The 26,413-nt window shown below is 45.8% G+C and overlaps 2 protein-coding genes across 2 annotated transcripts; both read right to left on the bottom strand.

The window, feature by feature from the left end:
• Window positions 1–649: 649 nt before the first annotated feature.
• ahsgb (alpha 2-HS glycoprotein b) lies at window positions 650–7,787 on the bottom strand. The gene is made up of 7 exons (XM_014123620.3): window positions 7,541–7,787; window positions 4,058–4,168; window positions 3,047–3,131; window positions 2,727–2,893; window positions 2,124–2,240; window positions 1,467–1,541; window positions 650–1,344 (listed from the first exon to the last, which is right to left on the bottom strand). The coding sequence occupies exons 1-7, from the start codon at window positions 7,760–7,762 to the stop codon at window positions 928–930; spliced, it is 1,194 nt and encodes a 397-aa protein (XP_013979095.1). The 5' UTR covers window positions 7,763–7,787; the 3' UTR covers window positions 650–927.
• Window positions 7,788–14,098: 6,311 nt separating this feature from the next.
• si:ch211-262h13.5 (CY domain-containing protein) lies at window positions 14,099–25,532 on the bottom strand. Its single transcript, XM_014123618.3, has 7 exons — window positions 25,223–25,532; window positions 24,629–24,739; window positions 24,039–24,126; window positions 23,594–23,760; window positions 23,359–23,454; window positions 23,078–23,161; window positions 14,099–14,896 (listed from the first exon to the last, which is right to left on the bottom strand). Exons 1-7 carry the CDS (start codon window positions 25,421–25,423, stop codon window positions 14,447–14,449), a joined length of 1,197 nt encoding a protein of 398 aa, XP_013979093.1. The 5' UTR covers window positions 25,424–25,532; the 3' UTR covers window positions 14,099–14,446.
• Window positions 25,533–26,413: the final 881 nt, after the last annotated feature.

Here is a 26,413-nt window from a genome sequence, read left to right as displayed (position 1 = left end):
ATAAAATAAATGATTGCCTACTTCAACCATATTTTATTTTTGCAACAAAAAAAAAGTTGTGTGTAGTTCCAGTAGTTAGCTACACCGCTGCATGGCAACAAAAAGTAACTAACTACTGATAAAAATGACCAAGGTTTAAATTTTGTTCAACTACCACCAAGCAACTGCAAAGTCTAGTTAAATTACTAGTTGAACTACATGTCATTCACTACTACCAAACACTGATATGTCTCTCATTTGTTAAATAAAGAAGGATTTTCAGAGGTTCTTTAGCTTGCTATGCTGAAAGTGGATCCACCAATCGAAAACAAGAGGATTAAATGATAGTTACATATCTGGATAATTGCTTTTCATGCATAAACTTGATTGATTTCTAGAGATACGGGAGTGACTTAACTTCTCCATGTCATGTTAGCATAGTGCTTACCCCACGAACAAGGCCATGTGCCGTGTGTCATTGTACTGAGCCGTTACTTTGACCCACAGTGGTTAAGCTAACTATGACCTTAATGGACTTGGTATAACAGCTTATTAGTGTGTGTGTGTGTGTGTGTGTGTGTGTGTGTGTGTGTGTGCCTGTGCCTGTGCTTGTCCTCTAGTTAGTCATAAATATCTCAGTACATTGGTATCATCAAGTACAGTACATTAGTGTCACTAAGTAGTTTATTAATAAAAAATAAAAAAAATGTCATCCAAGAATGTCACAGACTCAAGCTGGTTTTAACAGAGAGAATCCGTAGCTGAAATGCCATGACTGCAGTAGAAGCCAGAAAAGACAACAGATCATTTAATTTGCAGTAAAGTACATAGTTACTGTACTTATTATTGGCATTATTTCAACCATGGTGGCAAAACTACTTATGAATATGTGTACGTCAACCTGATTTCAGCCATCCTCCATTTAGAAATGTTATCGGAATACTGACATTATGCCTTGACATGTGGGGGATGACCCTCGCCCAGAACGTGTGTAGGGTGGGGTGGTAGAGAGTGCCTTGGGGGTGGCCCATGGCCATGGGGGCGAGGATATGGGTGGGGGTGATGGGGGGGTGGGAAGGGGCAAAGAGGGTGGATAGAGGGGGGGATTTTCACAAAGCCGTGGCAGTGGGGGAAGGGGAACTCTCCATGGGGACCAGGGGGTGGGTTATGGGGACCAGGGGGTGGAACTTCGTCGCCTGGAGGTGGGCCACCAGGGCGTTCTGGGAAACCTGGTAGTGGGCCTGGTTTGCCTGGCTTCTGTACCCAGGGAGGGAGGTGATGTTTGATGCCAGGATGGATGTGGTGTCCGGAGCGGTGTGGTGGGTGTCCACACTCCCTTCCAGGGGTACGGGGAGAACTGGCGTTCTGCCATGGAAACAACAAAAGGAACCAAGTTTGAATTGACAGACGTTAGAGAAGGGCTGGCACCATATTTTGTAATTATATATTTTCGGGATGTATTTATGTGAGTGTTAAAAGTGGCTTACAAGAGCTTCATAGATCTCACAGTCGACATCCACCTGGCCATTCCCCAGCAGTGTGGATTTACAGAGCCCATGGCGCTAGAGAAAGAGAGAGACAGCAGACAGAGACCAAAGTCAGAGACAGAGACCCGAGACCGGAGACAGAGACCCGTTACCAAAGTCAGAGACCAGAGACCCGAGACCGGAGACAGAGACCCGTTACCAAAGTCAGAGACCAGAGACCCGAGACCGGAGACAGAGACCCGTTACCAAAGTCAGAGACAGAGACCTGAGGCCAGAGACAGAGACCCGTTACCAAAGTCAGAGACAGAGGCCAGAGACCCGAGACAGAGACCAAAGTCAGAGACCGAGACCCGTTACCAAAGTCAGAGACCGAGACCCGTTACCAAAGTCAGAGACAGAGACCAGAGACAGAGACCCGTTACCAAAGTCAGAGACAGAGACCAGAGACAGAGACCCGTTACCAAAGTCAGAGACAGAGGCCAGAGACAGAGACCCGAGACAGAGACCAAAGTCAGAGACCGAGACCGGAGACAGAGACAGAGACCAAAGTCAGAGACAGAGCGGAGACAGGAGACCAGAGTATGATGATGGTAATACGTGAGGAGTGAGTATGATGAGTATGAGTACGATGAGGAGGAGGGTAGCTAGTTGCCTTACAGCTTTATCGGGGCACAGTGGCTTGCAGGCCTGTGTATCTATCCTGCTCTTGGCATTACACTCAGTCTCCACGATGGCCAACTCAGCGTTGTAGTACATTCCAGTCATCATCATGTACTAGGAAAGGGAGAGAGACATGACTTACAGATGTAGGATCTTCATTTGATCACTTTATTGCAGGAGAACTGGAAATGTAAAACTGGTAGTGTATTTGAGGTTTAAAAAGGCATTTGAAGTTTGTAATTTCCACTTTGAAATTTCAGACTTAATTTTTCTACAAAAATGTCCATTCATTATAATCTACATAATAATTTACATTTTCTGTTGCTGCAGGATTATTTTCCTGCTGTAGCAAACTGGCTCAAATTAGGATCCTACATCTGTACAGGTTTAGACAGACAGGGGAGACCTACTTGATTTCCCAAACAAACACTCCAAATAGCATGTTACACTGTTGGCAGTGGTAGGATTCCTTGAACACTCTAAGCAGTGTGTTACATAATTTCAGACTTATCCCTGAAACAGTGATCGGTTTTGACTAGATAGGACTTGGATTGTGTACCCAGAGAAGTACAGGGAGAGAATCCTAATACATCACCATACCCCAGATGTTATCCTCCCTACTTCCATCAGTTTGAAGTAGGAGGTGTAGTTATGGTCCATGTTGAACTGCCTGAGGCCTGCCTTCACACTCTCTAGGCCCTCGGGGCTATGCAGGGGCAGCAGAGTGGGGCAGTCCGGACACATTCTGACGATCTTCTCAGGAGAAACTTCATCAAATCAAATTAAATTTGATTAAAAAATGCACACAACCATTTTTCTCGGTAGACTTACTCACTTACTGTACTGCGTATAAAAAAAGGACACATGTACTGTGTTTTTTGGTGGCGTGCGCTGCTGTAGACTAGGGTAACGTTAGATACCTGGTTCAGTGTTGCAGGAGTGTTTAGAGACCTCTGTAATGCCTTCTGTGATGCTCAGGGTCACATTGCAGTGGGCATTCACTTGCTGCATGAGGGAAACACAATATACATTTCTGCTTAGTCATCTGTTTCTACAGGTGCCTCTCTCTACAGGATTGGCATGTACCACTACAGGTGTCTCTCTCTACAGGATTGGCATGTACCACTACAGGTGTCTCTCTCTACAGGACTGGCATGTACCACTACAGGTGTCTCTCTCTACAGGACTGGCATGTACCACTACAGGTGTCTCTCTCTACAGGACTGGCATGTACCACTACAGGTGCCTCTCTCAACAGGACGGGCATGTACCACTACAGGTGTCTCTCTCTACAGGACTGGCATGTACCACTACAGGTGTCTCTCTACAGGACTGGCATGTACCACTACAGGTGTCTCTCTCTACAGGACTGGCATGTACCACTACAGGTGTCTCTCTCTACAGGACTGGCATGTACCACTACAGGTGTCTTTCTCTACAGGACTGGCATGTACCACTACAGGTGTCTCTCTCTACAGGACTGGCATGTACCTCTACAGGACGGGCATGTACCACTACAGGTGTCTTTCTCTACAGGACTGGCATGTACCACTACAGGTGCCTCTTTCTACAGGACTGGCATGTACCACTACAGGTGTCTCTCTCTACAGGACTGGCATGTACCACTACAGGTGTCTCTCTCTACAGGACTGGCATGTACCACTACAGGTGTCTCTCTCTACAGGACTGGCATGTACCACTACAGGTGTCTCTCTCTACAGGACTGGCATGTACCACTACAGGTGTCTCTCTCTACAGGACTGGCATGTACCACTACAGGTGTCTCTCTCTACAGGACTGGCATGTACCACTACAGGTGTCTCTCTCTACAGGACTGGCATGTACCACTACAGGTGTCTCTCTCTACAGGACTGGCATGTACCACTAATATTATTAAACGTCCGGTTGGACATTATTGTGTAGTGGCTTACCGTTTCATAATATTTACGGATGTCACACTCTTCAAAAGATTTTGGGTTGATGATGTGACAGGTTGTTTCCTGGAGGTCCAGTTCCAGGTGCAATTTACAGTCAGATTGACCCTGCAATAGAGAGAGGGTAGAGGAGAGATGAAGAGAGGGTAGAGGAGAGATGTAGAGGAGAGATGGAGAGAAGGTAGAGGAGAGATGGAGAGAAGGTAGAGGAGAGATGGAGAGAAGGTAGAGGAGACATGGAGAGAGGGTAGAGGAGACATGGAGAGAGGGTAGAGGAGAGATGGAGAGAGGGTAGAGGAGAGATGGAGAGAGGGTAGAGGAGAGATGGAGAGAAGGTAGAGGAGAGATGTAGAGGAGAGATGGAGAGAGGATAGAGGAGAGATGGAGAGAGGGTAGAGGAGAGATGGAGAGAGGATAGAGGAGAGATGGAGAGAGAATAGAGGAGAGATGGAGAGAGGGTAGAGGAGAGATGGAGAGAGGATAGAGGAGAGATGGAGAGAGAATAGAGGAGAGATGGAGAGAGTGTAGAGGAGAGATGGAGAGAGTGTAGAGGAGAGTGTAGAGGAGAGATGGAGAGAGAATAGAGGAGAGATGGAGAGAGTGTAGAGGAGAGATGGAGAGAGTGTAGAGGAGAGATGGAGAGAGTGTAGAGGAGAGATGGAGAGAGGGTAGAGGAGAGATGGAGAGAGGGTAGAGGAGAGATGAAGAGAGGGTAGAGGAGAGATGGAGAGAAGGTAGAGGAGAGATGGAGAGAGGGTAGAGGAGAGATGGAGAGAGGGTAGAGGAGACATGGAGAGAGGGTAGAGGAGAGATGATAGAGGAGAGATGGAGAGAGTGTAGAGGAGAGAGGGTAGAGGAGAGATGGAGAGAGGGTAGAGCGGAGATGGAGAGAGGGTAGAGGAGCGATGGAGAGAGGATAGAGGAGAGATGGAGAGAGGGTAGAGGAGAGATGGAGAGAGGGTAGAGGAGAGATGGAGAGAGAATAAAGGAGAGATGAAGACAGGGTGGAGGAGACATGGAGAGAGGGTAGAGGAGAGATGGAGAGAGAATAAAGGAGAGATGAAGAGAGGGTAGAGGAGACATGGAGAGAGGGTAGAGGAGAGATGGAGAGAGGGTAGAGGAGAGATGGAGAGAGAATAAAGGAGAGATGAAGAGAGGGTAGATGAGACATGGAGAGAGTGTAGAGGAGAGATGGAGAGAGGATAGAGGAGAGATGGAGAGAGGGTAGAGGAGAGATGGAGAGAGAATAAAGGAGAGATGAAGAGAGGGTAGAGGAGACATGGAGAGAGGGTAGATGAGAGATGGAGAGAGGGTAGAGCGGAGATGGAGAGAGAATAAAGGAGAGATGGAGAGAGGGTAGAGGAGAGATGGAGAGAGGATAGAGGAGAGATGGAGAGAGGGTAGAGCGGAGATGGAGAGAGAATAAAGGAGAGATGAAGAGAGGGTAGAGGAGACATGGAGAGAGGGTAGATGAGAGATGGAGAGAGGGTAGAGCGGAGATGGAGAGAGAATAAAGGAGAGATGGAGAGAGGGTAGAGGAGAGATGGAGAGAGGATGGAGGAGAGATGGAGAGAGGGTAGAGGAGAGATGGAGAGAGGATGGAGGAGAGATGGAGAGATGGAGAGAGGGTAGAGGAGAGATGGAGAGAGGATGGAGGAGAGATGGAGAGAGGGTAGAGGAGAGATGGAGAGAGAATAAAGGAGAGATGAAGAGAGGGTAGAGGAGACATGGAGAGAGGGTAGAGCGGAGATGGAGAGAGGGTAGAGGAGAGATGGATAGAGGAGAGATGGAGAGAGGGTAGAGGAGAGATGGAGAGAGAATAAAGGAGAGATGAAGAGAGGGTAGAGGAGAGATGGAGAGAGGGTAGAGGAGAGATGGAGAGAGAATAAAGGAGAGATGGAGAGAGGGTAGAGGAGACATGGAGAGAGGGTAGATGAGAGATGGAGAGAGGGTAGAGGAGAGATGGAGAGAGAATAAAGGAGAGATGGAGAGAGGGTAGAGGAGACATGGAGAGAGGGTAGATGAGAGATGGAGAGAGTGTAGAGGAGAGATGGAGAGAGGATAGAGGAGAGATGGAGAGAGGGTAGAGGAGAGATGGAGAGAGAATAAAGGAGAGATGGAGAGAGGGTAGAGGAGACATGGAGAGAGGGTAGATGAGAGATGGAGAGAGGGTAGAGCGGAGATGGAGAGAGAATAAAGGAGACATGGAGAGAGGGTAGAGGAGAGATGGAGAGAGAATAAAGGAGACATGGAGAGAGGGTAGAGGAGAGATGGAGAGAGGGTAGAGGAGAGATGAAGAGAGGGTAGAGGAGACATGGAGAGAGAATAAAGGAGAGATGAAGAGAGGGTAGAGGAGACATGGACAGAGAATAAAGGAGAGATGAAGAGAGGGTAGAGCGGAGATGGAGAGAGAATAAAGGAGAGATGAAGAGAGGGTAGAGCGGAGATGGAGAGAGAATAAAGGAGAGATGAAGAGAGGGTAGAGCGGAGATGGAGAGAGAATAAAGGAGAGATGAAGAGAGGGTAGAGGAGACATGGAGAGAGAATAAAGGAGAGATGAAGAGAGGGTAGAGGATACATGGAGAGAGAATAAAGGAGAGATGAAGAGAGGGTAGAGCGGAGATGGAGAGAGAATAAAGGAGAGATGAGAGGGTAGAGGAGACATGGAGAGAGGGTAGAGGAGAGATGAAGAGAGGGTAGAGGAGAGATGAAGAGAGGGTAGAGGAGACATGGAGAGAGGGTAGAGGAGACATGGAGAGAGGGTAGAGGAGACATGGAGAGAGGGTAGAGGAGAGATGAAGAGAGGGTAGAGGAGACATGGAGAGAGGGTAGAGGAGACATGGAGAGAGGGTAGAGGAGACATGGAGAGAGGGTAGAGGAGACATGGAGAGAGGGTAGAGCGGAGATGGAGAGAGCGAGTTACACAGTGAAAATACGTTGACTATACTGTTTCCTCCCTTACTCTTGTTACCATATGTCTAGGAAGGAGAGAAAACACTGAAATAAGAATTGGAGAAGAAAGTAGAGAGAGAGGTCTTTTCATCTTAAAACTTTTGGAACATGAAATTAGTGACAAAAAGAGCTCATTCGTCATCTCTTCACACACTTTCATCAAGATCAACAAGTTCTGAGAGAAGAGAAATAAGATAAACTACTGTACGAGGCCTATCTTTCTCTCATTCCAAAATGCCCCCATACCAATGACGGCGTCCCAGTGGTCTGAAGTGTGTCTGATGCACAGTGCAGAAAAAGGAATGGCAACTAATAAAGGAAACCCCCTGAGAGTACTGAGATGCAGTCCAGTCTAAAGATACCACAATCCCAACAAACACCATGTAAGCCCCCCATCAACCCCTGACCCCTACACCCTTTTACAGCCCCCCCATCAACCCCTGACCCCTACACTCCTTTACAGCCCCCACCATCAACCCCTGACCCCTACACCCTTTTGCAGCCCCCCCCCCTTCCTCCTGCACCCACCTTCTCCACTGTGCTGGAGGTTATGTTACTGAGCTGGAACTTGTATCCATGGAAATGTTTGTTGTTGATGCTGAGCATGGCCAACCTCGCCCCTGGCTCTTTTTCGTTCTCATCGCAGCTCCAGTGGCGTCCACTGGTGTCCCGCGTTGGCACACTGGCACAGTTCAGTGCACACACTGTCAGGACGGATAGAATAACCAGTCCCCTCATAGTAGCGCACATTGAATAATGGGGCACGGCAGCCTGAGGCACTTATTTATACAAACTACGGTCTGTATGGTTAACCGTAACAGGAGGGAGATAACAAGAGTATAGGCTCAGACTGCTTTCTGCATGCTGCCAAAGTCAATGCAAAGTAAACAGAGGACAACAGGTTTCTGGGCAAGTTTGTGTCATTGACAGTGTTGCGAAATTGATCACTCAAAATGCTGGGAATATGTTTTGTCACATATTTACTTTTGTCAATATGTGTCACTTTTGTCATTTTTCGTCAAACTTCTAATATCTTTTTTAAGGGTTTACAGATGGTTGTATATTAGAAAATCCAATGCCAACAATGTGAACTTTGTACTCTAGGCTTTTTTGTGTGTGTGTCAGCTTTGTAGTGACCGAACAGAGGGTGAGCCATCTATCCTACGGTAAGAATGAATGTTATACAATACATACAGTATATTTATGTCTCTGACTGATGCTGTGATTAGCCCGAGAGAGTTCACCCAGGAGACATCAATTATTAACTTGAGAGAAAGCGACATGTGGAGCGTCTGAAATCATTGGACCATTTCAACCCTCCAATCACCACAGCGATAAACTAATCTCTCTGCTACCCGTCCAGTAGTTATTTGCTGAGATGTGCTTTGATCTTTGATCTTTTAACGTTCTGTGGGACACAGAGGACTGTGTCCGGAGTGTCACTGACAGGAATCAATAAAGTACAACAGAGAATGTCAAAAGGTAGTGCAATCTAAAGGGAATAGGGTGCCATTTGGGGGACACCTTATCAAAAGAGTTTGTGTGAAATGAAGCTTCTGAAACCCAGGCTTCATCTAAGCAGAGATGTTGTACATTTTTAAGATGTTGTAAACGGTCTGCTAATATATTTTGGATTTCTATGAGTTACTCCCTCTCCTGTTCCTCCCGTAGATTCCCCACTGACTTCACTGAGCCTGATGGAACAGCGATTTAGCCAGCTCTGGAATATCTGAACCAGGGATTCAGACAGATTCAGAAAGCTCGGACTGGGGATGTATCGAGAAAAGGCACTGCCTGTTTGGGTGAATGAAAGGACCCTTTTCAATGTAAAGTTTCTGGAGTCATACACCTATCAAATCAAATCAAATGTATTTATAAAGCCCTTCTTACATCAGCTGATATCTCAAAGTGCTGTACAGAAACCCAGCCTAAAACCCCAAACACCAAGCAATGCAGGTGTAGAAGCACAGTAGCTAGGAAAAACTCCCTAGAAAGGCCAAAACCTAGGAAGAAACCTAGAGAGGAACCAGGCTATGATGGGTGGCCAGTCCTCTTCTGGCTGTGCGGGGTGGAGATTATAACAGCACATGGCCAAGATGTTCAAATGTTCATAAATGACCAGCATGGTGAAATAATAATCATAGTAGTTGTCGAGGGTGCAACAAGTCAGTAACACAAGAGTAAGTGTCAGTTGGCTTTTTCATAGCCGATCTTTGAGAGTATCTCTACCGCTCCTGCTGTCTCTAGAGAGTTGGAAACAGCAGGTCTGGGAGAGGTAGCACGTCCGGTGAACAGGTCAGCAGGGTTCCAGCAGGTCTGGGACAGCAGGTCTGGGACAGGTAGCACGTCCGGTGAACAGATCAGGGTTCCATAGCCGCAGGCAGAACAGTTGGAACTGGAGCAGCAGCACGGCCAGGTGGACTGGGGACAGCAAGGAGTCATCAAGCCAGGTAGTCCTGAGGCATGGTCCTAGGGCTCAGGTCCTCCGAGAGAGAATTAGAGAGAGCATATTTAAATTCACACGGGACACCGGAAAAGACGAGAAATATTCCTGATGTGATAGACTGACACTTGCCCCCAGACACATAAACTACTGCAGCATAAATACTGGAGGCTGAGACAGGAGGGGTCAGGAGAAACTGTGGCCCCATCCGATGAAACCCCCGGACAGGGCCAAACAGGTAGGATCAGAGTTACAAAGCTGTTAGCCTTTGAGTATAAGAAGTTAGTATGCTGAGGGAGGGGTATGGGGAATACTGGGGAATGGGGAATACTGAGGAATGGGGAATACTGAGGGATGGGGAATACTGAGGGATGGGGAATACTGGGGAATGGGGAATACTGAGGGATGAGGAATGGGGAATACTGAGGGATGAGGAATGGGGAATACGGGGGATGAGGAATGGGGAATACTGAGGGAAGAGAAATGGGGAATACTGAGGGAAGAGGAATGGGCAATACTGAGGGAAGAGGAATGGGCAATACTGAGGGATGAGGAATACTTAGGGATGAAGAATGGTGAATACTGAGGGATGAGGAATGGGGAATACTGAGGGATGAGGAATACTTAGGGATGAAGAATGGGGAATACTGAGGGATGAGGAATGGGGAATACTGAGGGAAGGGGAATGGGGAATACTGAGGGATGAGGAATTCTTAGGGATGAAGAATGGGGAATACTGAGGAATGGGGAAAACTGAGGGATGAGTAATGAGGAATATTGAGGGATGAAGAATGTGAAATACTAAGTGATAAGGATTGGGAAATTCTGAGGAATTAGGAATATTTAGGAATGAGGAATGGGGAATATGTAGGGATGAAGAATATTGAGGAACAGGGAATATTGAGGGATGAAGAATATTGACGGGTGAGGAATGGGGAATACTGAGTGATGAGGAATGGGGAATACTGAGGGCTGAGTAATGGAAAATATTGAGGGATGGGGAATACTGAGGGATGAGGAATGGGTAACATTAAGGGAAGAGGAACGGGGAATACTGAGGGATAAGGAATTGGGAATACTGAGGGATGAGTAATGGGTAACATTAAGGGAAGAGGAACGGGGAATACTGAGGGATGATGAATGCGGAATATTGAGGGATGAAGAATAGGGAATTCTCAGGGATGAAGAATAGGGAATACTGATGGATGAGGAATGGGGAATACTGAGGGGTGAGGAATGGGGAATACTGAGGGGTGAGGAATAGGGAATACTGAGGGGTGAGGAATGGGGAATACTGAGGGGTGAGGAATGGGGAATACTGAGGGGTGAGGGGGTGAGGAATGGGGAATACTGAGGGGTGAGGAATGGGGAATACTGAGGGGTGAGGAATGGGGAATACTGAGGAGTGGGGGATACTGTCTATCTCACTCCAAGAGTGAGAAGCTTAGCATAAATTAACAGTTATCATTAAACTATGTCGTCAACAAACATCTGTGTTGCATTCCTGCCTTTCTTTATCGCCAGGGCAGCATCAGCTCAGCCTCTTAACCCGTGTTGATAAAACCTCATTTCAATCAGCCTGTGGAAACACGACACGGCAGAGGGGAACCTCCATTACATTCTAAAGTTGAGTAATTTAGCAGACGCTCTTATCAATAACAATTTACAGTTAGTAGCTTAAGGTAGCTAGGTGAGACAACCACATATCACAGTCATAGTAAGTAAAACATTTCCTCAATAAAGCAGATATCAGCAAAGTCAATGCTAGTAAGAAAAGACAAGTGTGAGTGTTAGTGCAAGAAAGGCAAACCCATATGACTGCAGTGAAGGTATGGGATCAGGCCTCAGCAGTGATAATCTTGTGAAAGTGAGATATGTTGCAGTAGACTAGAGGCTGTCTGAGGTTTTCTGAGACCTGTCTATTATGAAACACAAGCAACCATAACCAACTGCCTATAATAAAATGATAAACATATTTACAACGAGGACAGGTGAAACAGATCAGGGTGTGACAAAAGAAAATCCTCTGTGACTGTCTAATTTATATAAGTTAATTTACCAGTGTGGACCCAAAACAAACACATTGTACACATCTACAAACTTCCTGTTTCAAGTGCTATTACAACCATGGTGTTCTGTTCAAATCAAACTTTATTAGTCACATGCGCCGAATACAACAGGTGTAGGTAGACCTTACAGTGAAATGCTTATTTACAAGCCCTTAACCAACAATGCAGTTTTAAGAAAAAAAAACTACAAAAAAAGAACAAGAAATGAAAGTAACAAAAAATTAAAAAGCAGCAGTAAAATAACAATAGCGAGACTATATACAGGGGGACCGGTACAGAGTCAAATGTACATGTAGGTAGGGTTATTAAAGTGACTATGCATAGATAATAAAGAGAGTAGCAGCAGCGTAAAAAGGGGGGGGCAATGTAAATAGTCTGGGTAGCCATTTGATTAGATGTTCAGGAGTCTTATGGCTTGGGGGTAGAAGCTGTTTAAAAGCCTCTTGGACCTAGACTTGCCGTGCGGTAGCAGAGAGGCTGAGCTGATGCTGCCCTGGCGATAAAGAAAGGCAGGAATGCAACACAGATGTTTGTTGACGACATAGTTTAATGATAACTGTTCATTTATGCTAAGCTTCTCACTCTTGGAGTGAGATAGACAGTATCCCCCACTCCTCAGTATTCCCCATTCCTCACCCCTCAGTATTCCCCATTCCTCACCCCTCAGTATTCCCCATTCCTCACCCCCTCACCCCTCAGTATTCCCCATTCCTCACCCCTCAGTATTCCCCATTCCTCACCCCTCAGTATTCCCTATTCCTCACCCCTCAGTATTCCCCATTCCTCACCCCTCAGTATTCCCCATTGGATGGACTGGGGTGGCAGGAGTCTTTGACAATTTTTAGGGCTTTCCTTTTGTTACGGAAGCTTATACATCTAATATCCTGACAATGATCCACATCGTATGGGTAGACAAATAATGCAGCAAAACACAACTACCTTTTTTTAGGATGTAAACCAGTAATCTGAATCACTGTTGATCCATCCTGTTCTGATCTAATGAGATGGATGGAGGATTTCCTTCGGCCTAGAATCAAGGCCTATCCCCAGTCATGAAGGACGAAACTAGGCCCCTCTTGGTTCTCATTGGCGAAGACTGAACTCAAGTTAGGGGTTATATGTTAGACTCTCCTGTACCACTATTCCCAACATCTTATACCCCAGAGGTTGTAAATAAACCATTTTTAAGCTGATGGAACTTATATCATTATTATAGGGCTGTGAAACTCGTAGCCGAATGGCTTCAGACAGCATTTCTCACCACTTCTTCAGTGGAAATAGAGAATATGTACAAAAATGCCAAATATACCAAAAGCTAAATCAAGCAGAGATTTACGACTAGTTTAACCATGTTAGTCGTTACTGAAACATGACAACTAGATACACATATTTTATTACAAATAATTCATACAAAAATCAGGAGTTGGCCATACAGTAACATGAGTATAAACAAATGGAGTGTGTGGGCTCCCGAGTGGCGCAGCGGTCTGAGGAACTGCATCTCAGTGCACAAGTCGTCACTACAGTCCCTGGTTTGAATCCAGGCTGTGACACATCCGGCTCTGACTGGGAGTCCCATAGGACGGCGCCGGGTTTGGCTGAGGTAGGCCATCATTGTAAATAAGAATTTGTTCTTAACTGAGTTGCCTAGTTAAATATGTGTTTATATTATGGTGTGTATTATAATTTCCCATCATAAAAAATGTATCCCCATTCCCCAATCAAATTCCTTAATCGATACCATAAAAAATAAACTGTATTTTTCTCCAATCTGGCAACCCTCATAAAATTCGACACAGCCTTGTATAAAATGAGTTACGAAAGAAATGGTGTAATACACACGAAAAGTGGAGCCTTGTATTAAATGGATTATGATTAAAATTGTGTAATGTGTTATGAAGAAAACCGTGTAGGCCTAATACACGAAAAAATTGCCTTTCTTACTACAAGTGCACCAGTATACCAAAGTATTAAGCGAAAACAAGCATAGAAAACAGTATTGGCATTAATAAAAAACAAAAACAACGTAAGGCTACTATTATATTATAATTATTTCAGTGGCAACCTGGTTGATTAACAATATTGGGTTAACATGTTTTTTAAAATATATATATAAATAAATAAATGTGGGACACAAAAAAAGGCAGTGTAGAACACCAGTGCCCATCATGCATTGCTATAATAACATCATACTATTTTATTTATTTTTTCACATGAATTAAACTACGCATAAAAACGCGCAAAATCTGCTGAAATACTTTTTGCACATATTTGCACGAATTGAGTGTGAGATTGTGTTGTGTATGTATATATATATATTTTTTTTATAATTATTGTTTGGATAACCTTATTTCTTTAATGTATTTTTTATTTGTATTTTTTTTCACTGTTCATGCGATGCGCGCTGCAGAGAACACCGGAAGAAGAATTATCACTGAATTATCCCAGTGAATTATTGTGATGTTTGTGTCAATGAATCCCATAAGGGATGGGTTGCCAACTGGCGATTTGACCGGGAAATAAAACATGTCACCTAACAGGGAGATAAAGAGCCATTATACAAACAGTCAACACTTTTCATCACATTGTAAGAGTTTATTTAGCTGTTATTAAAATCAGATGAGATTGTCTGAACTAAAGTCTCAAAGAAACTTCTGAAATGTAAGCTACAGGCTAGATAACGACTAATGTCCCAATATGTTTTCAGAGAAGAGGTGTCATTAACTAAATAAAATATCAAACGTAGGCAGGATAAGCACTTGGATGAAACTCTACAATTTATACCAGTCTCCTAACTTTAAGTCATGCTCGAGATACGTTCAGGAGGATACAACCTACCAAACATTGCAGATAGAAAAGTCATACATTTCTTTATGAACGTTGCACAGAGTTGTGCCCTACTGAAGGAGGCTCTAGTCTGGGTCACACGGTGGTGTAGCGAGAAGGACCAGGGCAGGAGCGGAAGGGAGAGGGCGAGCTGGGGAACTCAGCCAGAAAGACAGGGGTGTGAGGGGGCTTGGCTGTCACCAGGGCCTGCCTCCGTCTGCGCAGGGGCCGGTAGCGGAAGTTGAAGGGCGGTCGAGCCACACCTGCACCTAGCTCCTCGGAGGAAGAGTCTGGAACTCCTGGAGAGACTGGAGTCTCCTGAGACTCCAAAGACTCGCTGGAAGACGAAGGGTTGGGGTTGGGGAAGATGCATGTAGGGTCAACCAGGATACTGGGGTCAACGGGTTGTGGTTGGGGCTCCTCCAGAAGAGGAGGGGGCGCTGTGGGGTAGGAGGGGATGATAATGGGGACATTGGGAACAAAGATGGGGACTTCAGGCATCGTTGGGGGTCGAGGAGGGGTCAGGTCATGGAAAACATCAATGCCCTAGAGAAGAAGGTAAAATACAATAAAACAAAGCAACACAGTACAATACAACAACACAATACAAGAATACAAATAACAACACAATAATACAAATAACAACACAACACAGTACAACACAACAATACAACAAAGTACAACACAACATCACAACCATACCACAATACAACACCAGAATACAAATAACAACACAACAATACAACACTACAATACAGCACAACAATGATTCACAGTACAACACAACAACACAATACAACACAACCATATAACACAAAAAACACAGTACAACACAACAATACAACACAGTACAACAACAACACAACCATAATACACAACAATACAACACAACAATACCACACAACAACACAACACAGTAATACACAACCATACCACACAGAACAACACGGTAATACAACACAACCATACCACACAACACAACACAGTACAACACATCAATACAACACAGTAATACACAACCATACCACACAGAACAACACAACACATCAATACAACACAGTAATACACAACAATACAACACAGTAATACACAACCATACCACACAGAACAACACAACACAACACAACACAGTACAACACATCAATACAACACAGTAATACACAACAATACACAGTACAACACAACAATACAAAACAACAGTACAACATAACAATGCAACACAGAACAATACAGCACAACATACAACACAACAAAACAACACAATAACACAACAACAAAACATTACAACAACACAATAAAACAATACAACACAACAATACCCTGCAAAAATAAAACACAAAACAACAGTACAACATAACAATGCAACACAGAACAATACAGCACAACATACAACACAGTACAACACAGCAATACAAACAACAAAACATTACAACAACACAACACTGTACAATGCAACAGAATACAACTCCCATCAGCCAATTTTGGAAATGATTTTATAATATAGGATTCATCATGAGTTCAGTCAAACTCAGATTTAACTAAGCTGTATTACAGTTTGGGTTTGGACACTGTATGAATCCACGTAAGTCCACCGACTCTGTTCCCTTTCACCTGAACTTTAATCTGAACTATCTGTTGCGATCGGGAGAGTGGGCCATCAGTTGTTGTTGGAGTTATTATCGCGGAGCGCGGCTTGGAGCGCACGCTTCAAACATTTTGTGTAATGTGAATGGTCAATGATCCCGGCCCTACGGATCATAATAGGCCAATTATGCAATTGGTATGGTTAAAATGTAATGAAATTACATGTACACATGAAGACACTTGAAGGGGTGAAATAAGAAAGTCATTGTTTGTTGAACTGATCGGCTCTGATCCAACTAATGGCGATTTATAGATTGAATAACCGATCACTGTTTGTATTATTCTTTCATGATTTATGATAAATAGTTACCAGCCTAAATTGCTCACTGATGGTTCCTATTGACTTATTAATGAACTGGATTGTTGAATTCTCTAAATGATGTTAATAATGAATGATTGTTATGATTAGATCTTTGTGATGATGGATTTGATTGGATACACGTTATTCTGTTTCCTTTGTTATGCAGCACAGACTACTCAGTAAATATACCACTTTATGGTTAAAGGAATTCCTGCCTCAGTCTCATCCATTCCTCTGTCACCTGACCCGTGACCACCTGTTCACCCTCACTGTCAGTCATCCTACCTGTCCAGCTACCCACACAGATTCCACTAATCTTTCAATGGTCCTTCAAGCCGGATGATGACGGAACCAAAGACGGGTGAAAAGGAAATGAAGGGGGAGAAGGAGGAATTGTCTCCACTGGAAGGAAGGAGAAAGGAAGAGAGAGCAGCAGAGGGAAAGGTCTTGGAACAAAGAAAAGATCCAGGAGCTAAGCCTGAAGTAACAAAGGCTTCATCCTCAACCACCAGTAGCACCAGGAGAACCAGGCAAGCACCTGGTTATCTTAAGGATTATGTGGTCGAGTTTCCCACATCCAAGGGCAAGCCCACCAGAGCTCAAAGTGGTGATGGATCAGCTGTACGTTTCAGCCATCAACCATTCCGGCTGTCATTCCGGCTGCCACCAATAGAGGGTCTGGGACGAGAGGGGACAGGCCCAATGAGGCCACAGTGGGCTCATCAGAAGTCCCGGGTTTATCCTTCACGCAACCAGAAGAGGGAGCCAACATTATGAAACTGCTAGTAGCCTCAGCCTATGGAAATCCCAGACCCAAACTGCCATACTTTGAGAGCGGAAAGGAGAGTGAATTTGTCCTTTTGGAAATGGCATTGGAGAACCTACTGGGTATTCACAGTCATCTGTTAGAACGCTACAAGTACCAAGTACTAATGGATCACTTGCGGTTTCCCAGTGCATACAAGCTGGCCCAATCCTTTATGCACTCTGCAATACCATACACTGCCGCTTTCCAGTCCCTGAAAGCGAGATATGGTGAGCCACGCCAGCTAGTCCAGAATGAACTAAACAACATCCTGAACACGTCTCCAATTAAAATGGGAGACCATGCTGCCTTCCAAGAGTTCTCCCTGGCTGTCCAATCCCTGACCTCGATGCTCCAATCCGTTGAAGGAGAAGATGGGAACGAGCTGAAATGTGGCTCCCACGTGGACAGGCTTCTTAGCAAGCTGCCAGCGTCCCTCAGGGACAGTTTCATTGAACATTGTTTGAACAAAGGCATCCTGAAGGAGGGCTCGACAAGCACCTATGCTCTCAGAGACCTGGCCGCATGGTTGCAGGTGAAAGTGAGGGCGAAGAGCATCGCTCACCAGGCCACAATCTCAGCCATAGTCTACGGGGGAAGGAAGGAGTTTGAACGCCAGGAGGGACAGAAAAGGCCAAATCCCACTACTATGTACTTAAATAGTGAAGCCGGGGAGGAACCCAGGAAGAAGACCCCTCTCAAGAGCAAGAACATCAAATTTCAGCCTTACTGCCCATATTGCAATAGTAAGGGGCACTTCCTTGGCTCATGCCCCAGGGTAAAAAAGCTCACTCAACCTCAATTGAAGGCTTGGATCACTTCAGGCGAGCGATGCTACAAGTGTGCCCGTAGCCACAAGGCGGAGACCTGCACATTGAGGAAACCCTGCAATCGCTGTATGAAAATCCATCTCACAGTGTTGCATGATGTAATTCCCCAAGCACAGAAAGAGCAGAGTATGCTCATGGTAGGAGCTGTAAAGGAGCTCTACCTCGACCAGCAGAACCGGTCTCCAAGGGTCATGTTGAAGGTGGTCAAGGTCACTCTGTGGAGTGAAGGGAGAAGCATTGATACATTCACCGTTCTAGATGATGGGTCTGAACGAACAATCATTCTCCCGGCGGCCACCCGTCAGCTTAACCTGGAGGGGACCCCCGAGACCCTTAATCTCAGAACGGTGCGACATGATGTTATCCAAATGAAAGGCTCTGCTGTGACCTTCAGCATTTCACCTTCAGGAAACAGGGACGTGGCCTATACCATCACCAATGCCTGAATCTCGCAGAGCACTCCTGCCCGGTAAGTGTTATACAGAAACAATATCCTCATCTCAGAGGATTGCCTCTTCCTAGCCTGGCCAGAGTAGCGCCACTTATCCTATTTGGGTCAGACCACCTACATCTCATCACCCCGACAGAGCCTATACGAGCTGGACCAGAAGGCGGGCCCGTTGCTGTCCCTACATCCTTGGGTTGGGCCGTGCAAGGTCCAGCCCATTTACTTCTCTCCACCCAAGCTGTACAGTCACAGCAAGTCCTCTTCACCAGAAGCAATCCAGCTCCATCCCTCTGTCCAGCCACTGACCTCCTTCGGAATGTTGAGATGCTATGGAAGATGGACACCTTCTCCAACCGGAAGCTACAGGAGGTCACTCGCTCTAAACAAGACTCCTATGCATTAGACCTCCTGGAAAAGTGCACCACCACCACTGAAATGGATGGCGTTCGGAGGTACGCGACCCCACTGCTACGGGTGCCCAACCATCCTCCTCTGGCAACCACGACACGGGCTGTACTCCCACTATTGCGTGGAACGGAGCGACGCCTGGTGAAGAATCCTGAGCTTGCTGAAGTTCATAACCGAGAAATTCATAACCTTGTAAAGGCAGGCTATGTCACCAAAGTGACAGCTCAAGAAGAGGGAAACGCACTCAGCGAATCCGGGTATCTCCCTCACCATGTTATCCAGCAACACGGTAGGAAGTACAGACTTGTCTTCAACTGTTCATTCCAAGCTGCTGGTCAAAGCCTGAATGACTGTCTACTCCCCGGACCAACTTTAGGTCCTTCCTTGCTCGGTGTCCTTCTCCGGTTCTGGCAGCACTCTACAGCCATCAGTGGAGACATTAAAGCCATGTTTCATCAGATTCGTCTGCTGCCTTCCGACACTACACTGCTCCGGTTCATATGGCGAGATATGGAACGAGACGCAGAGCCCACAATCTATGAATGGCAAGTACTCCCATTTGGCACCACCTGCAGTCCTTGCTGTGCCATATACGCTCTGCAGAGACATGCACGGGAGCACCCAGACAGTGACCCAGAAGTATGGGATTTAGTGGAAAATGTCTTCTATATGGATAACTGCTTACAGAGTGTCCCATCCACGGCTGAAGCGAAAGCACTCCTTGATAAAGTAAGGAATCTCCTGTCCAAAGGGGGAATTGAGGTCCGACAGTGGGCGAGTAGCAGAGCGGAGGTTATCCAGCACCTCCCGCCACAAGCCAGGTCTAGTAGCAGTGAACTATGGCTATCGCAGTCTGGCGCTAACCCACAAGAGCCCACTCTAGGACTGAGATGGAGCTGCATACCGGATACCCTGGGGTACAAGCACCGCTCCGACTTGAGTACCGAAACCACCACTCTGCGCACCATCTATCGGCCCCTGCCAGTCGATCCCCTTGGGTATATTCTGCCATACACAACCCGGGCCAAAGTCTTAGTCCAGAACCTGTGGCAGACCAAGAGGGACTGGGATGAACCGACCCACTCGGCTGACCTAGTGGAACAATGGCTCTGTTGGGAAACAGAGTTATCGGAGCTCTCAAGTCCAAATGCCAAGATGTTATGTACCACCCTGTGCTGACCAACTGGGATCATGTCTGGAACTGCATGTGTTCTGTGATGCTTCGGAGCGAGCTTATGGGGCGGTTTCCTATCTAAGAGTGGAGGATAAGGCAGGCCACAGCCATGTATCCTTCGTCATGGCCAGGTCCAGGGTCGCACCCAAGAAGCAGTTGTCAATGCCTAGGCTGGAACTCAGTGGTGCCCTTTCCGGAGCCCAGTTGGCATCGACCTTGCGAGCCGAGCTCACCTTGCCAATCCAAAGGGTCATCTACTGGAGTGATTCAACAACTGTATTGACCTGGCTCAAGTCGGAGTCCTGCAGGTATAAGGTATTTGTCAGAACTCGCATTGCGGAAATCCAAGACCTAACAGAAGTCCAAGACTGGAGGTATGTTGACAGCGTAAACAATCCTGCTGATGACGTTACTCGTGGTAAAACACTTAAGGAACTGGCTCAACCCCATAGCTGGAGTTTGGGGCCACCATTCTTGTCCCAACCAGAGAACGAGTGGCCAACAGCCCCCAGGCGTGCAGCCCCTCCGCAACCAACTGAAGCTCATGAGTTAAGGAAGTCCGCCCAATGCTACAGCATCTCTACAGAACCAACAACAGCTCTCCCTGACCTGACACAATCCCAAACCCTGCCGGATCTGATCACCGCCACAAACCAGTGTCAGATGGGGTGGCTTCCATACCCACCTCCCTCGCGGCAGAGACACTACTCCTCCAGCATGCACAAGCAGTTAGCTTCCCTGAGGAGCTAAAAGCTCTGAAAGCCGGTAGGGATGTGGCTAAGGACAGCCATCTTCTCTCTCTTGCCCCAGAATATGATCAAATCCTTGGAGTGATCAGAGTCGGAGGGAGGCTGCGCCAAGCAGAAGTTTTGGATCCCGATGCTATCCGCCCAATTATACTTGACTCCAGACACCCTAGTACCAGGCTCCTCATCAAGAGTTATGATGAGAGGCTTCTCCATCCAGGGCCAGAGAGAGTCTATGGGGAGATGAGGCGGAAGTACTGGATACTTGGAGGATGAGGAGCCCTTCGTAAGCACCAATACTTCTGCGTGGAATGTCAGAGGTGGCGGGCCAGAGCCACGGTGCCCAAAATGGCAGATTTACCCCTGCTTGCTTGCGCCTCCTCAAACCACCCTTCTGGTCAACAGGAGTCTATTGCTTTGGCCCCTTGATGATCAAGCTAGGTCGTCGAGTGGAAAAGCGCTGGGGCATTCTATTCAAGTGTTTGACCACTAGATGTGTCCACCTGGACCTACTGGAGAGTTTGGATACTGAAGCGTTCCTCATGGCCCTACGGCGGTTTATCTCCCGACGGGGGAAACCCTAAGAGATCCTGGCTGACAGAGGCACAAACTTCAAGGCAGGAGAAGCCAGGTTAGAGGAAGCCTTCCAAACCATGGAACCCAGCCTCCAGGATCAGCTGATGGACCAACAAATCTCATTCAAATTTAACCCTCCAGAAGCTCCTCATTTTGGAGGAACATGGGAGCGAGAGATCAAATCTGTAAAGATGGCCTTACGAGTCATACTGGGGGACCAAACTGTCACGGAAACTGTCTTGCGGACTGTCCTGATAGAGGTGGAAGGGATACTGAACTCCAAACCCTTGGGATATCTCTCTGCAGACATCGCTGACCCCGATCCGGTTACACCGAATATGCTCTTGATGGGACGCCGAGATGCATCACTTCCTCAAGCCATGTATGCTGATACCAACCTCGTTGGCAGGCGCCGGTGGCGACACAGCCAGAACTTGGCTGACCATTTCTGGGCCCGACTCAGTCGGGATTACCTACCAAGTCTACAGCACAGAGGGAAATGGCGGAGAGAAATGGCCAGCCTGGAAACTGGCCAAGTCGTAATGATGGTGGACCCTCAGCTGCCTCGAGCCTCCTGGCCGGTGGGCCGTATCACTAAGATCATGCCTGGGACCGATGGTCGTGTTAGATCGGTGGAGATCCAGGTAAAGAACCGGACATATATCCGGCCAGTTGCCCGACTAATTCCTCTCCCTGAGATGACAGAGGACGGGGAGCAATGAGCCTTTTTTGAGGAGTGTGGAAATTAACCAATTTTCGGGGTGGCTGTAGAAAAAGCCCATGGAGTTGGTGGAATAATCCTTTAATTCATTGCCACTTACTCAGCTGGGCCAGGGGCGCTTTAATTAGGTCAGGTGGAAATGTCCGACAGATCTCCACTCCATAAAAGGAGTAAATCACCATCGCCTGATCGCGCAGCTTTCTCTTCCTTCACTCTGTCTAATCCAGAAGTTCTGTACGTCCATGAATCCACGTAAGTCCACCGACTCTGTTCCCTTACATCTGAACTTTCATCTGAACTATCTGTTGCGATCGGGAGAGTGGGCCATCAGTTGTTGTTGGAGTTATTATCGCGGAGCGCGGCTTGGAGTGCACGCTTCAAACATTTTGTGTAATGTGAATGGTCAATGATCCCGGCCCTACAGATCATAATAGGCCAATTATGCAATTGGTATGGTTAAAATGTAATGAAATTACGTGTACACATGAAGACACTTGAAGGGGTGAAATAAGAAAGTCATTGTTTGTTGAACTGATCGGCTCTGATCCAACTAATGGCGATTTATAGATTGAATAACCGATCACTGTTTGTATTATTCTTTCATGATTTATGATAAATAGTTACCAGCCTAAATTGCTCACTGATGGTTCCTATTGACTTACTAATGAACTGGATTGTTGAATTCCCTAAATGATGTTAATAATGAATGATTGTTATGATTAGATCTTTGTGATGATGGATTTGATTGGATACACGTTATTCTGTTTCCTTTGTTATGCAGCACAGACGACTCAGTAAATATACCACTTTATGGTTAAAGGAATTCCTGCCTCAGTCTCATCCATTCCTCTGTCACCTGACCCGTGGCCACCTGTTCACCCTCACTGTCAGTCATCCTACCTGTCCAGCTACCCACACAGATTCCACTAATCTTTCAGACACCATTTTTCTCTGCTCTCATTGAGTTGTCTGCAGTTTACAGTTCTTGTGCCAGGTGCTCTGTCTCATTCCCAGAACTGAACAGATAAGCAAAAGCCCAAACAAACAAAGATACTGTAGGCGTATTGACAATACCTGTGGATGGAATATTTCACAAGAGACATCCACGTCTGGTTGGCCGATAGCTCCATACACCGCCCCCTTACAAAACCCAGCTGGCTGCAAGGGAAAGGTTGCAACACGGTGTATGCAGGGGGCAACTGCATTTAAAATGTTATATACTGAGGCAAAAACAACACAATGGTTTGCAGTGGTATTCGACATTCTATTCTATCTCGTCGATTCCATCCCCCCTTCCACTTTTGGCAAGGCAACTGTGATATAAAATGTTGCCATGGGTTCTGACACATACGTACGTGTCCGCTGTTGTCTGTTGGCACACACATGCCCACATAGCCCTCGCGACACTCCTGCACGGTGTACTCCACAAAGGTAGCAGGCACGGGCACACTCTGGGGGAACATAGACGAGGACAGAAAAGAGTCACTCATACCGTTAACATGTCTACTGCGCTCACTAATATGAGATGGTTTTATGTACATAAATTTATCAAATAATCTATAAGAGCAAGTTAGCAGCCAGGCTCGCTACCTGTACGGAGGCCCTGGTAAGGTTCTGCAGGGCCAGGCTGGAGGGCAGGGTGCTCTGCGTGTTGAACTTGTAGAGGGTCAGCCCAGCAGCGTGCACCGCCCTGGGGCTGTCTACGGGCAGCAGCAAGGGGCAGGCTGGACATGTCTGCTGCAGCTTCTCTGGAGGGTCTGCAGGGGGAGACGGCAGAGGAGAAAGGGGGAGAGGACAAATGGGGAGAGTGCAAAGGAGAAAGGAGGAGAAAGGGGGACAGAGGACAGAGGAGAGAGGGGGGATTTGGTCCAGCCAAGGCACATATTCTGCAAAGGCCTGCATAGAAGATCAGATTTTTGTGACCCCTTGAAGGGTTTTAAAGTGTCTTGAGTGTCTTGAGCACCCATTGAGGCCAAGTGCTGGGATTGACTATCTAGATGTGTAGAATAGTGAGAGTACAGTATAGTTACAGTACCAGGCACCAGTGTGCAGTCATAGCTGTACAGGTAGGAGTATCCCTTGGCTGTGTGGAGAATGGTGGTATTGCAGTTCCCAGAGATTTGCTGCAAGGGAAACAATATCATTGTCAATAAAATCATTATTGCTTGAACTAATGCATCCAATCTGAGGGAAAACTTAGTCCAGCAATTCTGGAGTATATTAAAACTGTTTTAAAAACTAGCGCAGAGACCAGTTTGATACTGAACAGTACTCGCTGAATGGTGAGGTCACTGTCTACAGATGGCCATGACAGTGTTCCTTGGGTCACACCTCTACTCTGCACCACAGTGTTTTATTAGTAACCCGTCCGGTGCCGTTGGGCTACAGAGGTAGTGAAAACTGCTATGTGTGTTTTATTAGGACAAAACAGGAACACAAAGTCACTGATTCAGATCCAGGAATAGCAACTGTAGTGTACATCTTGGCACAATGTACGTGTTGGTATGACTATGAAATGGGAAAAAAACGACTGCTGTGTGTGTGTGTGTGTGTGTGTGTGTGTGTGTGTGCGTGATAAACAGTTTGTATTGAATTTGAATGAGTTTCTGTATCAGGGTGACATACGGTTTCCATGAAGGGTCTGACGTCACATCGTTTCCAGGGTTTAGGGCTCCTCACATGACACTTGGTCTCCAACACATCTAGAAGGAGGTAGTAGACGTTTCCAGCTGGACCCTGAGAGAGACGAACATTATCATGGACTTCAGACACTCAGCAACACGAGGCTGTGTTTTCCCTCTCTCTTGGCCAGGCTGAGATTATTAAACGACCAACATTACATTTCCCTTCATTCACCATGGGTTTGCCAGCCTCATACTCAAGAGAATAATGTAGTGGCTGAATGCCAGGTGTGTGTGTGTCATTTCAAGATAAACCCATTTATTAATCCTTGTCTCATGATACCACTAATCCCAAAATCTGATAAACAAGAATCTGATCTGACTTTGACGTTACAACAGATCTGCATCTCGTCACATAGTATTAGAATAAAACCCACACTACACCAGACTCTTCTGCCCATGCGCAATTAGTTTGGGTACACGTAGGCCCCAAACAAGCAAACACTCATTAGTCTAGTAGTTGATTTTCTTAAACATAGATTCCCGAATTTAAAATAAACTGACAGCAACATTCTTTGATAATAGACAGAAAACTGACCTGAGCGTGAAGATGAACGTTGGATATTCTATTGAGGGCAAATTTATACCCCTCGGTTCTGTCTTCATTGATGTAGGTGAGCGCCAATTTGGAAAGCTTCTCCACAGTTTTGTCGTTGCAAGGTGTCGGCGATAGCGCTATCATCTGTCCACCGGCGCGCAAAATATGAGTTAACAGTAAAATCCAGGTACATTTTCCCATTTTAATAGTTTTTAATAAACTTTTTTTGTCGGCAAGATGGGTAAATGTCAAGTGGAAAAAATGTCTCTTGTTCTCCTCCTACCACATCTGTTTACTTTGCGGCAGTGACTTTTGGAATCAAAAAGAAAACAGAGATTTTGAAACGGAGCCAAGATAAAGTTATTTTATTTGATTGTTTAAAAAAAAACAATTAAATTAAATAACGTGTTTCTTGAATAATTGTGTTTCTTGAATAATTGTATCTGTCAAACCCGATAATTGTCGGAAGTTCTAGGACCTACTATGTGACTTTACACATTTTCACATGTCATCTTCTGAACTATACATAATATTATATGACAGAATATCCGAAGGATTTATGTCTAAAATGTAACCTAAACCAGATCGATCACATGGTATAAGTCTCCCAATAAAAAAGTGCTGACTTTGACTAACACGGTCCAGATTATGATCTAAATTGTTCGCTATTTGCGTCTTGGTAGATTGCAGTTGTTCATTCCACCAACAGGCGGCACTGTTGGCCTAATCATTCCATGGAGAGCCACAGCGGTTGAATGAAACAGGATTGGAATTTGAACGTGGAACGTGCCTTTAATACCATGACAGAATAGAAATATGGATACGGACTTGTAAATATCTATTGCCTTTAGCTTGTGCAGAGCTTGAATCACCTGAGGTGTATATTACAAAGCAGAATCAATTATTTAGCCAGCTAATTTTGATAAACAACTATAAATTACTATTGATTTTCTGGTTCATTACAGAAGCTTAACTTGTTTTGGTTGTTGAGTCAATAAGGCCGTTGCCATTTGAAGCTTATCTTATAAAAAAATTAAATGTTATTCAAGAGGATTTAGTCAGTCCTGCTCTGGTTGGTGGTGATGACAATCATGTCCAACAGAGTTATGTTTATTTAATTTACCTTTATTTAATTAGGCAAGTCAGTTAAGAACAGATTCTTATTTTCAATGATGACCTAGGAACGGTGGG

The sequence above is a fragment of the Salmo salar genome, chromosome 10, assembly GCF_965601325.2.
Source record: "Salmo salar chromosome 10, fSalSal1, whole genome shotgun sequence".
Taxonomy (NCBI): Eukaryota; Metazoa; Chordata; class Actinopteri; order Salmoniformes; family Salmonidae; genus Salmo; species Salmo salar.
Note: the sequence above shows the minus strand (reverse complement) of the source record. Positions and strands in the feature narration are given on the sequence as shown.

Bases quoted from the DNA above. Each gene is read 5' to 3' on its own strand.
- ahsgb (XM_014123620.3), bottom strand. From the start codon at position 7,762: ATGTGCGCTACTATGAGGGGACTGGTTATTCTATCCGTCCTGACAGTG. The intron at 3,132-4,057 runs GTAAGCCACTAC...TCCCTCATGCAG, and splicing joins TCCGTAAATATTATGAAACG to CAAGTGAATGCCCACTGCAA. The intron at 2,241-2,726 runs GTATGGTGATGT...TCCCTTTCCTAG, and splicing joins TAGGGAGGATAACATCTGGG to TACATGATGATGACTGGAAT.
- si:ch211-262h13.5 (XM_014123618.3), bottom strand. From the start codon at position 25,423: ATGGGAAAATGTACCTGGATTTTACTGTTAACTCATATTTTGCGCGCC. The intron at 24,127-24,628 runs GTATGTCACCCT...TTTCCCTTGCAG, and splicing joins TCAGACCCTTCATGGAAACC to CAAATCTCTGGGAACTGCAA. The intron at 23,761-24,038 runs GTACTGTAACTA...CTCCCCCTGCAG, and splicing joins TGACTGCACACTGGTGCCTG to ACCCTCCAGAGAAGCTGCAG.